Genomic DNA, 12648 nt, shown 5'->3' with positions numbered 1-12648 from the left:
CCCCAGTGGACCTGGGGATGGCACAAGATGAAAGGTTAGATAAGAACCACTTTTTGTAAGGACTCTCAATGTCCATGCCAAATTTTACATAGCGGAACTACATTTGGACCTGTATTGTATGTGGTCAATCTAACTGGCCTGTTTTTAATCCAGAAATTATTATTAAAATAAATCAAAATTAGTTATATTATAGGAGGTTGGTTCAAGAATCATGTGACATGTCAGTGGGTCAATTTTGTTATATAGTGTATTTCAATAAAGGCTAAACATGTTTAACTTATAGCAGAAATCAAAGAAAATCAGGGATCATCATCACAGTTATGAGAATTCATCATTTGACTGTCAGCACATGATTTTGTGGCTGTCCATTAGGTAGATGTTGGAATATTGAAAACACAAAGTGAAATCTTTGACCTGCTGGGGGAACTAGAGGAAAAGTCAGAGGCTTCCTCCTGTGGGCTGCATGACTGTTGTGGCACACAGTCTGTGGTGAACGTACCGAGAAGACCGACACTGCCATCCCTAGAAACAGTTGAAAATGTGACGATGATGATGATGAGGATGATGATGTGCTCTGTTTTATCTGCTGTGGTGGTTAAGGCATTACTGGTGAGGACTTCAAGCTGACAATGTGCTTTTCGACCTCCATGGCCATATCAGTAATGCTCCATCTGATGTCCAGTGACAACACATTCTCCCCTTCCGACGGAGGCTCTAAAATATCAAACTGGGACCGCAGCATGTCTGCTTTCATGTAATGTCCCCTCCGGCACATCATCCTCTGGTGAATGAGATCATAGTCACCGTGTAGGAAGAGAAAAAAGACATCGGGAACAACAGGAGGGGGGATTTCTTGGTCTGGACCAGAAGACAGAGTGAGAGCTTTGGCGCCGTAGAGCAGGACCTGTCTGTAGAGGCTCTTCAGGGCGGAGCACACCACAACAGCACCGGAGCCTGAGCGACGTTCTCTGAGGTGGCATCACACACACAGACACACATACAGATAGTAAGTGAGGGCAGAAATGAACACTGAAATGTTGAATGCATAACAAAAAAATTGCAACAGCAGGAAAAATAAACTAAACAAACACAAAGTGAACTCTGGTCACAAACAGCTTAGAAGAAGGAGGAGGAGGTGGAAAGAGAAGGAGAGGTTTTGAGGATGAGCAGATAGAGGAAAAATGAGTGTGACTGAGTGGAAGACTTAAGGAAAAGAAGTCTTTGATGTCGCTGCAGACGTCTTAAGACTTCCCTCTCACCTCTTCCTTCCTCTCTCCTTCCTTTAGTCTGCCTTCCCTCTCCCCAACTCCCTTTCCTCACTATTCTGGTTTTCATCTCAATTTTCAAAACCATCCTTGATATTCTTGATCTTTTTTGACAATTTCACGCTTGCATATTCTTACCTCGCTGCTCTGCTCTTCAGCTCCCGCTCACTCTTTAAACCCATCATCTTCTCCCTTTCTGTCACTAAAAACTATCTTGTGTTTTCTCTGCCAGTGCGTGTGTGTTTGTTTGTGTGCGTGTACATATATCACTTTTACCTCTGAATGACTTCATGTAGTTTGAGAAGCCAAGGCAATCGATCCTGAATAGACAATGAAAAACATGATAACTGGACTTGTTTTTTGTTGTAAACACCATGTTTTAACATTGTAGCAGACATATTTCATTTCTAAGAGATACTCGATGATGGAACAGAGGTTAAAATGTTGATTGCAAACTGCACCACCTCCAGTTTGATGACCTTAGTTGCATAACATTACCCATCTCTCTCTCTCTCTATTGTCCAAAGCAAGGCAGCTTTATTTGTATTGCACATTTCATACACTAGGGCAATTCAAAGTGCTTTACAAAGCAATAAAATATAGGCTAATATCATATTACAATAAAACACATAAAAAAAAGTAAAAAGAGAAGATATACAGGGTCCAATAAAGGTAGAAAAATAAATGCCCCAAATGATAGAGCTGCTCTTAATCTTAGTGATTTTTGCTTGTGGAATAATATAGCATACACTCTTAATGAAAGTAAATAAATCTTGAGAAAACTTCTCTTAGAAAGCAAGAGAAGACACCAGCTTACTTTTGGGGTGGCTCACATGAACACAGATTCTGGCTTTGCCCTTCATGACAAGTAAAGAGGAAGGAGGAATCCAATCACATAAACTTGTGGTTTCAAAGTGTCATTGGCCATCAGAGAGAAAATACATTTAGGTATAAATAGTTTCATTAGCGTAATGCTGTAAAAGTTGGTAAGGTTTAATTGTAAATCAAAATACTCCAATATTTTGTGTTTAACAGACTCAATTGAAAGAGTGTAAGTGGTCATGACAAGCAGACATGGCAGACACTGAGATCAGAATCAGTCCTAATTTGGTTACAAACAAACTGGAGTCATTTGTTTAATACGGCAATGCCTTTAACATGAGCTGAACTCAAATGAGAGGAATCCCATTCTCTTATATCCGAGCTTCAGAGTACACTCATGTCCTGTTTGGTTATGCCAACGTCAATCTGCCAACTCTGATACTGGCATGAAAGATACATTTTTCCCCTCAGCCTGACAGTAATCCTGAATTTACATTTCTGCTTCACATCATTATTTATTCTCAAACTGCCAACTGTTGAGTGTTTTAAAAATATGCCAAAGCTTTGGACAGAGCAGGTCTTGGTGTAACAACCCCCCCACCCCCCTGCTGCTCAGCACAGATTTCTGAGTGGGAGGTTATCATCAACCACCATACACCGCCACCGGCAAACTGCTGCCAAATGTTGGCTGCCGCTGCTCTGCCTGTAAGCTTGTATACTCATCTTTTGGGAGACGGCCAGTCAATTGTTTGAAGGTCTCTCTTTATTTTGACAGTCAGCATGGATGAGGAAAAGATAAATATTGAACAAATAAAAATAAATGACTCAACTGAATTTTAGGATTGTGGGCTGTTAGGGAGCAGATCAGTTTCCCTCTCTGCTGCTTTCACTGTCTGCTCTGTTTGCAGCTGCCACAGCTACTTGTTGAGCTGTGTGTCACTGTAGGTCTGAGGAGAGGATTTACTCATGACTGTGGAGAAACAGCGCAGCACTCACACACTCACACACTGACCTCGTCCATGAGCGGTTCACCCTGAGCCATCTTCTCTAGGTTCTCCTGTGGGTGGAACTCATCCCCTTCATACAGAGGCCAGCCCAGCTGATGAATGGAAACACAGACAGGTGAGGGTCTGGTAACGAGTGAGCACAGACATGAATGGAGGGATATTGAGTAGAGAGAGTTACCTTTTCAGAAAGTAAAGCCCCTAAGCTGCTTCTGTGTAAAAAAAAAGGAACAAAAGTGAAGACAAAATACTTTAATCTGACACCTCTATAGATTTAAGACAAAGCTGTACTGTCACAGATATGCTGCAGTTATTTTACAACACAATGAGTTATTTTAGTATTTTTTCAACCAAAAAACCCTTAAATTTACCAAGTGCCAACTTTCTCCTCTAAAGTCTTCTTCCTATGTAATACCGGGTGGGTTTTGGATGTTTGCTCAGACAAAACAAAGCAATTTGAGTCCACATCACCATCATTTTATGGATAAAAATACTGATTCACTGATTCATCAAGAAAGAAATCTGCTGATTTTTAAACAATGAAACCCATGGTCAGTTGTAGCCTCAGTACACAATGTTGTGTGGAGTTACATCTTTACAGGTCTCTTAAGTGACCTTGTAACAGACACCTGTACTGCAACCAGTTCTGTAATACAGTAACATTGATATTTGATGAGACATTGATAGTTGATCAACTTTCACCAACTCAAAACCACACACAAACATAAACAATTCCAATTTATTTTCTGCAGAACATGTTCTTTTTCCTCATGAAACACAATAAACTTGTTTGTTATTTGACAGTATTCAACATACTTTCCACAGCCTGAGACTCCCATTACAATGTAGATCATCTTGTCTGTGGATCTTCAGACACCCAAGGACATCCTATAGTGGATTCATGAAGAAGAAAAATCCATGTTATGTGTCATTATATCATTTATTTACACTTGCATTCATATAAAAGCAGCTTGTTTTCAGCTGTACTTAGGTGCATAAGGTCATTTTAATCATAACAAAGCATCATGTTTTATAAGTGTGAGTGTGTATGTAGGCTATAAACATGTAGGCTATACACAATTTACTCCACTACATTGATTATATAACAAAAAAAATGTTATTGTACAGATGAAAATTGAAACACAAAATTTAACAAAAAACAACTTGTGACGGATTGTAATGGTACTGATCCCTAAGTCACATACAAAATAAATTAGCTCCACCTTCACTAGCTGTAACAATATAAGTCCCAGTACTTTGAAATTATGTCATCAACACAATGCTACTATTGCTTTTGCTTCAGCAGGTGGCTACATTTATATTCCAGTACTTTTAGTTCAGATTCAGAGCTTAAAAACTCTCAAATGCATCTTGAAATATATTTCCCTCTGAACTGTGGAGTAGTAAAAGTATAAAGTAACCTGAGTGCAGGCACTATCTGTAGTGTAAATGCAGCTACACTTAACCGCTGGATGCGACTTGTAACAAACTGTTGCCGTAGGATCTTCACTTACAGTTAGGAAGGAAAGAAACCTTGCACAGGTGCAGCCCGCCACTAAACGTGTTTCACCCAATAAAAGTCACCAGCTAAAACAATAGTAACGTTAACGACCCGGTTTTAGTAAAACAAAACTCTAGTCTAACTGAAAAAAGAGCTGTGAGTCTGTGAAATGGTCGCTGAATCAGTGACTTAAGCCTACATTTCATTCCTACATCAAACACTGGCTGCATGGACCTTGGCCGCGGGTTGTTTTGCTGAAGTACGCGATGACGCACAGAAGCACGTCGGTTACGTGCCAATTTAAAGGGGCCGCGCTTTCTCTTTACGTAGCAACTAAAGTACCTCAGACGTCATTACTGGTGGAAATAAAATAAAGACGTCGGCGGCAGTGATGTGATATAAAATCTCTCTATAAAAAAAAAATCTCATAACACATTAGATATTTACTTACTTCACATGTAGAGGGCATATTACATGCATACATGTACAAATGTGGTTAACTGTCATTTTTCACCCATTTGACTGTAGCTAACTTTACATAAGGACTTCATCAATAGTCCTTAAAACAACGTGTCCAGACAAAGCTTATAGTTTCACCATTAAAACTTGACACAAGCTGCAATAATGAGTGGAAAACATTGTGTTATTGGCAATATATCCTACAATTTCACAGGATGGGTGACATTTACAATCTTACACAAGTGGGGGTTCAAGCTGAAATTTTGAAAGGGGGATAAGAAAAAAAAGGAGGGAAGAAGGACGAGAGAAAAAAAGTGCGTTTGAGCGCGCGCGCGCGTGTGTGTGTGTGAGAGAGAGAGATGGAGAGAGAGAGAGAGAGAGAGAGAGAGAGAGAGAGAGAGAGAGAGAGAGAATAGGGGAAAAGCCATCCTCTCTGCTGTAGATCCATCAGTGGGCAGGCAGGAGACGGATGCAAGCTCCCCTCCCTCCCGCTCTGTTGCATCCATCCATTCTCTTGTCCATCCACCCATCTCTCCATCCACTCATTCATTTCCAAGGGCGTCACAAGGGGTGACAGGACCCGACTGAAACGCACATACATGTGTATGTGCGTCCTGCGTGTGTGTAGCCTGTAGGTAGAGTCTACGCGTGCGTCTGCTCTGCTCGTGGATCCGCTGACATGAGGAGCTGAAACTGAATCGACAGAAGGATGAAAATGCTCCGGTTTCGCAGCCCCAGCATCCGCTCCTTGGACCAGGAGGTCCTCTGCACGATCCGGTTACTGGACGACTCCGAGCTCTCCTGCAGCATCCAGGTAAACGTTCAAGCCTCATGCACCTCATTCATTGTGCTCCCTGTGATTACTGCAAAAAATCACGTGGACGCAGCAGATGAATTTTCTTCATATCGGTGAATTAAAACCATCCTCGATTGAAGCCTGTAACAAGCCTGCATCGTCATTTTGGTTCGTCAAAGAAAATTTAGAGCGCATTGCTCTTCTAGTTTCAGTGCTGCTGTGATTAACATGAGAGGTGGCATGCTTTGCTTCATAGTACTGCCCATATGATAGGTAGTGGAGAGGCGAGGAGGAAAAAAGGCACGTTCAGTCACATCCCTGCATTTGCGTTGGGTTTGTGCATGATATGGCCCACATGGAGGGAAGTTGGGATGTAGTTTGATTGGTGGCAGAGGAAACGATGGAGCTCCATGGGTGTGGTGGTGAAAATTGAACTGATGACATGGACAGGAAGGACCTCTGTTTGGATTATTGATTTTATATCAGTTGTATCAAACTGTGTGTGTGGAGAGAGGCAACTAGCTGTGCCTACTTGTGTGCTCTCAATTCTGTTGATGATACATGTTGTTCCCACCATGGTGCCTTCAAGTGTCCCTGCCCTGCATAGCTGAAACCTGACTATTTTTTATGAAGTCTTAAAGAGCAGAGATACACACATATTTTACAAGTCATTATGATGTCATTGTGAGCAGATGTGTGTTTGTTAATAGATTTGTCAACAGCTAGGCCTATAACTCCTGAATAAACACTTAAAACTACATTATAATTGGTCCTAAACCATTTATAAACGTTCATGTTTTGCTTGTAAATGGCTTCTAAAACAACATGAGGGACAGGAAATATCTATAAGTAATTTTCAATCTTTTCTTGCAATGACTCAGGTAGTTCCAGCCCTTTTATGGATAACTTAACTCAGCTCTTTTTTTCATTACTCATATGTTCATGTCAAAGTACAGCTCAGTGTGCCACCCAGAGAAGCAAACAGACAGAAGGATGTAAGTGTGAGATGTTTGCATGCATACAAACTACTTTGCTAAATGTAATCAGGAAAGACAACATATTCTCAGTTGAGAGCAGACTGATGAAGGTGTGGCCAAGATCCTGATCTACAAATTGCAGACTCAGAGAAAAGGAGATTTACTGTGAGTTACAGCCTATGGTAAAATAATTGGTGTTCTGTGTAGTTTTTATGTTGTTATATTCCCAGAACTGTAGCTCTGGACTGTAACTGTTTTATCATTTAGCCTGGCTTCTATCTGGCAATATTAGTGTGTCTTGAAGGCTTGGAGTGAAGGAGTTTACTGTAAACCCACAGAAATCCAGTCATGTGGGAAACTGGCATGAAAGAAATAAAAACTAATGACTGGATCCAGTTAATGGATAGAAGGCTTTAACTATTGACTGATCTGATATCTAATATTGAAACCGTTTTGGCTGCCTGAACAAAGGAAAATATATTTCTCCAGTTTCCTCAAACAAATTAGATCCTGTGGGCCTGCAGTGTGGATCATACCTGACTCCTGGGCATCTCCAGCCCTAAGCACCAGCTGCTGCCACAGATGTAAAAGTAAAATCCTGTAAAACTGCTCAAGTAGAAATTATAATTCTCAAAACATGTGTGTTTAATAAAGGACAGTGCATACATACATAGACATATATTATTCACTTGTACTATACCCTCAGTATTTATTTATTTAGGGAGGACAGTGCACATTAATAAACATAACTGTAAAAGTGCCAGTGTTAGCCAAAGGCTAATTTTCAACTGTAGTCCTCCTGGCGAGGTGTTAAAGGCCATTAAAATTTGCAGCAAATCCTTCAAAGCAGCACCAGCTTGTTGGTAACCCAGTGAGTTGAAAAGAGTTGCGACCGGAGTGAGCGAACGCAGCTCAGAGCGGCACCTGGTCTCATCCTGAGCTTCCTTCAAAAGAAGTTGTCAGCTGCCATGACCCTGTTGCCTTACCCTGAAAGACCAAAAGCACTCACTGCATGTCAAACTAACTGTCTTGCTGATCCTCTACATGTACCCAATCAATGATTTACAAGAGTGCACTGTGAGAAAAGGAAACAAGGAAGAGAGGGAGGTTGTGTCTGTGTCCGTGTTAGTGCTCACATGCATGTATACCTGTGTGTGCTTGCATCTTTGAGAGCACAAAAGTGTGTTAAACTTTGTGTACACGTCTGAGAACATTAAAGTGAGATGCATGAGTTCAAGATTGTTAATGTGACAGCGGTGTATATGCTTTTAGCTATGCCCAGCATATCTGTGCACAATAAGGAAATGGACAGTTATATTTCTAGCTGACGGTGTTTTCCTGGGCTTTCTTTAATGGCTTTGTGTTCCGGTGCTGAGTTGCTCCCTCCTACATATTTCATGACATCCTGTGCTCCTCATGCTACACTTCTGCTGCTCGACAACAGCAGTTCTCCTCTTTCCACTGTATGGGGACCTCCATCTCCGACTTTATCTGCTCATTTTATTCCCTCTCTGCATTGTCATTGTCTTTCGCATTTGGTCTATTCTGCTGCTCTTTGTAGGGAATATGTAGGTCAAGATGAGATGCCAAAGATGGCGCTACATTGAACACCATCGTAAAAACCATGTGGTAAAATTGTCCACAAATGCGTCATAACTGAACAATTTGCTTAATATGAGCCTGCAATACCCTTATGTCCTTAAATTTGACTCTAAGGCGTCAGTTTTTGACTTTGCATAAGACATGGGGGTACATTATCTACAGTAGGTCCCCCGGGGCACAATGCTTGGCACTGCATGGATTATCCTTATTGAATGAAGACTTCAAAATATGTCTTGTGATAAGTGTGAACATTTCCAAGGCAACAGAGAATGCAATTTTAGCTGAAAAATCAATTATCACTGCAATGGTCATTGCGTAATAACATCTGATTACTGCAACTGTAAAAATACCACAAGGCCAGTTTATGTCAACACCTTTAAACAACAAAGTAGTTGCTTTGCGTAAAACTAAATGACATTAGGAAGATAAAAGAAGCATCAGATGATGTTAGGAATGATAATACAATATGCATAAGATACAAAGATATTAGGATTATAAACAAAATGAACCCAGGTTGAATAAAGAGGCCATTGCAAGTAGAAAAATAGTGAATGTGAATACAAATCTCTGTAAACAGTTATATGATTGGATGTCACACTTTGACATAATGAAAATCTTACATTGGCAGGAAGTCAACGTTGGTGACAGGAAGATTAAAGACATTCGGGAGTAAAACACACCACACAACTCTTATCCAGTGGACCACACTTTATCTTTCACACCTTCTATCTGTCTCAACTTAATCTGGGTGATATCTGAGGCTGATTCTTTACATACAGATTATTATTTAGTTGTGTACTTGATAAATTACCAGAAATGCCAATTACACAAAACAACATTATCAAACCATTTTACCCAAAAATACAGCTAATAAAAGATTACTCTTATTTTAGTTAGAATAAGTATTACAAATTATTTATTTATTATTTATTATTATTACAGGGTAATCATCTTGATTAATTACTTAATTAATTACCAAATTAATTAATTAAGTAATTAATTAATCATCCCATGCAGCAGAGGTATCTGTATAGATTTAGATGATAACATTGGTTTTGAAAAGAGTTAGGTTCTGGTTTTAAAAACATAATTAATTACAGATCACAGCAGAGAATAATTACTTTTAAGTAAGTTGTATACTAAGAATAGCTTTACTGCCAAATATAAGGCAGGTGGAGAGGATCTCTGTGTGTGTGTGTGTGTGTGTGTGTGTGTGTGTGTGTGTGTGTGTGTGTGTGTGTGTGTGTGTGTGTGTGTGTGTGTGTGTGTGTGTGTGTGTGTGTGTGTGGGTATGTGGCTGTGTGTCTGCAGGTGAGTGTGTCTTTCATGTGTGTCTAAAGCGCCGGGGGGTGAGTGTGTCCAGCCTGCTGCTCTCATGTTCAGTGGTAATGTTAAGTCAGACCTGCTGCAGGAGAGACACGTCAAGATCAATACACAGTGACCTCCTCTGCTTTCAGCCTCTCTCCCCTTCACCATCCACTCTCTTTCCTCTCATCCTCCCATCTGTCCTTCTCCTCTTTCCCCTCTCTCTTCCTCCCGTTCCTCAACCTTCTGCTCCCTCGTTCGCCCCCACTTATTCTCTGCTCCACTTTCATCTTCCTATTTACCCCTCTGACCACCTTTTCTCACTTTCTATTTTTACATCTCTCATATCTATCTTCTTACTCCCTCCCTCCCTCCGTCCCCTCTATCACTCTCTTTCTCCCTCCTCCTTCTCTGTGACATATCATGTATAATTAAAGGAGATCACTGTTCTTCATGAGGCCAACATCAGTCAGCTGTCAGCGATGCGCTTCCCCACGATTGTGTATACGTGCACACATGTATGCGTGTGTGTTGGAAGGGAGGGGTAGCCATGGCTCACTCGCATGAAAGATTTAAACGCAGCCACCGAGCCAAAGTTCTGCAATTACAGACATTAATTCACCTTACTTAGCAAGAAATTACTGCTTGGCACCAAAATAGCTTGCAATAACTTTTGAAAGCTTGAAATATATCCTGCTGACTATGCCGTTTCTATTCTAGTGCAGGTAACCTCTTCAATACATCACCGATACACACTGTTTAAGGATGCATATGGAAGCTGGTGTTGTTTTACACTGCACCTGCCTTTTACTCGGTCAAGGAGAGGTGTGAGTGTGTGTAGCATAAGGTGATGCCGGTGTTACACACCTGCCTTTTTGTGGATAGCTGTGTGTGTGTGTGTGTGTGTGTGTGTGTGTGTGTGTGTGTGTGTGTGTGTGTGTGTGTGTGTGTGTGTGTGTGTGTGTGTGTGTGTGTGTGTGTGTGTGTGTGTGTGTGTGTGTGTGTGTGTGTGTGTGTGTGTGAATGTGAACAATGCTTAGTGCTGTTGTTTCAGCTGGTAGGCATTCTTTGGAGCAAGTTATAAATAGTATCAGTTTTTCTATTCTTATCCCACTTCCCGGCGCCTCTTTGATGCTGCTCCGAAGATGACTAAAGAGAAATAATCCTTTTTCTGACTTGTGCTTGCAACTGAGAGGAGGCAGAGAGAGATGAGACGGCAGGATAGAAGAGGGAGAGGGAGGAAGGCAAGGACGAAAACATCAAATGAAATGGGTGAAGGGGGGAAGAAATAGAGATGGTTGATTAGACAAAATATAGGATGACATGGTGGGTCGCAATAGCTGCGAGAGTGACGGCAACAAATCAACAGGGTGTAAGAAGGAGCAGGAGAGGAAATGAGGTAGGGGAGCTGCGGAAAAAAAAACAGATTAAGCAGATTAAAACATGAAACAGATTTGAAATGAGAGTGGCAGAGCAGGCGGTTTTTGAAAAACTGGAAGACAAGGTGGAGACAAGAGAAGGTAAATTTCATTTTAAAACCAAACAAAATATATGAAACAAGCTGAACAGGAAGTGACTATGCAATGAAGCAATACGAACAGACGGTGACATCAGCAATATTGTATAGTACTGATGCTTACAGCCTGTTGGGTTACTTTAATGTCAGTTCTATCTATCTATCTATCTATCTATCTATCTATCTATCTATCTATCTATCTATCTATCTATCTATCTATCTATCTATCTATCTATCTATCTATCTATCTATCTATCTATCTAAACCCAGTTGTATTGCACTTTGCATGCTGGTGCACTCCTCTAATTTTGCAAAGGTTAATTGAAACAAACATCTTCATGTTAGCTCAAAATACCAGGGCCCAATTTCAGAAAGCATGGTTAACAAACTCTGAGTTAAACTCTCTGGGTTGACTAACCCTGAACTGTCCAACTCAGAGTTTGGGGGTTTCAGAACAGGTGATAACACTTAGTTCAATCAACTCTGAGTTACTGAGTTCAGCTCGTGCACAAGGAGATGTGCATGTGTATGAGCTGCATTAACCCCTTTTGGAGCACGCAGCACAGCTTATTGCATCAAACCGTAGACGTTAGAAGGAAGAGAGTGAGGCAGCAGCAAGCACATGTAGACACAGTCAAACAGTCACTCTTGCCATAAGCAAAAACGAACGGACCTTTCACACATAGGCTCACCCTCTCTCTCTTTTCTCTGGATTGTTTGTTTGACTGCCACAAATTTTTTAACATCCTGTGGTGCAAAGATAAGACAGCTGCTTGAGTGTACCCACACACACTCATAACAGGAGCGCTTTGGCTGAAGTCATGCCATCATCATCACACTTTCTCGCTCCTGTCATCCTGTGAGTTAGTGTCCAGCTCCACACGGAGTGAGTGTCATGAAGATCCATTATAATAGAAACTGGTTCTGCTCCATATATCTATAATTTACGACTCTGCCGCTAAGCTTATTAGGCTGTACTCAGCCATAAACATGAAGAGTGTGAGCGTGTAGTGCATGTGACATGTTTTATGTCATGTGTGTTACTTTAATTTGTGCATGCCTTCCGTGTGTGTGTGTGTGTGTGTGAGAGAGAGAGAGAGAGAGAGAGAGAGAGAGAGAGAGAGAGAGAGAGAGAGTCAGGGCAGCATTGCAGGTGATGATAAGGTAATTGGTTTGTCTCCTTCCACTCGGGGACAAGGTCGCATTCACTAGAGTGCTGCTCACAGGGATGGGAAGGATTATCTGCTCAATATATAAATTATTTGAATGATAAGATTATAGCGAATGTATATTTTTCAAATCATAATTTAAAAGATTATATCAGAGTAGATTAGTATTTCATAAATGTGTACTGACATAATCTTTTTGAACTTCATCCAATGCAAACAAAAAACAATGACA

The 12648-nt window shown here is 40.9% G+C and overlaps 2 protein-coding genes across 2 annotated transcripts in view; one reads left to right on the top strand and one right to left on the bottom strand.

The window, feature by feature from the left end:
- Positions 1-486: 486 nt before the first annotated feature.
- Positions 487-4805, bottom strand: LOC310991167 (putative gluconokinase). Its single transcript, XM_083978779.1, has 6 exons — positions 4606-4805; positions 3908-3979; positions 3273-3303; positions 3100-3186; positions 1542-1585; positions 487-968 (listed from the first exon to the last, which is right to left on the bottom strand). Exons 2-6 carry the CDS (start codon positions 3943-3945, stop codon positions 596-598), a joined length of 573 nt encoding a protein of 190 aa, XP_083834905.1. The 5' UTR covers positions 3946-3979; positions 4606-4805; the 3' UTR covers positions 487-595.
- Positions 4806-5760: 955 nt separating this feature from the next.
- The window catches only part of frmd3 (FERM domain containing 3), a gene marked incomplete at both ends in the record, with an annotated part of 47574 nt that continues 40686 nt past the window's right edge, over positions 5761-12648 (top strand). Inside the window, one exon of the mRNA XM_083978774.1 lies at positions 5761-5865. Coding sequence (XP_083834900.1) covers positions 5761-5865 — 105 coding nt within the window. The remainder of the gene's footprint in view (positions 5866-12648) is intronic.

Source organism: Trachurus trachurus (assembly GCF_905171665.1).
Source record: "Trachurus trachurus genome assembly, chromosome: 9".
Taxonomy (NCBI): domain Eukaryota; kingdom Metazoa; phylum Chordata; class Actinopteri; order Carangiformes; family Carangidae; genus Trachurus; species Trachurus trachurus.
Note: the sequence above shows the minus strand (reverse complement) of the source record. Positions and strands in the feature narration are given on the sequence as shown.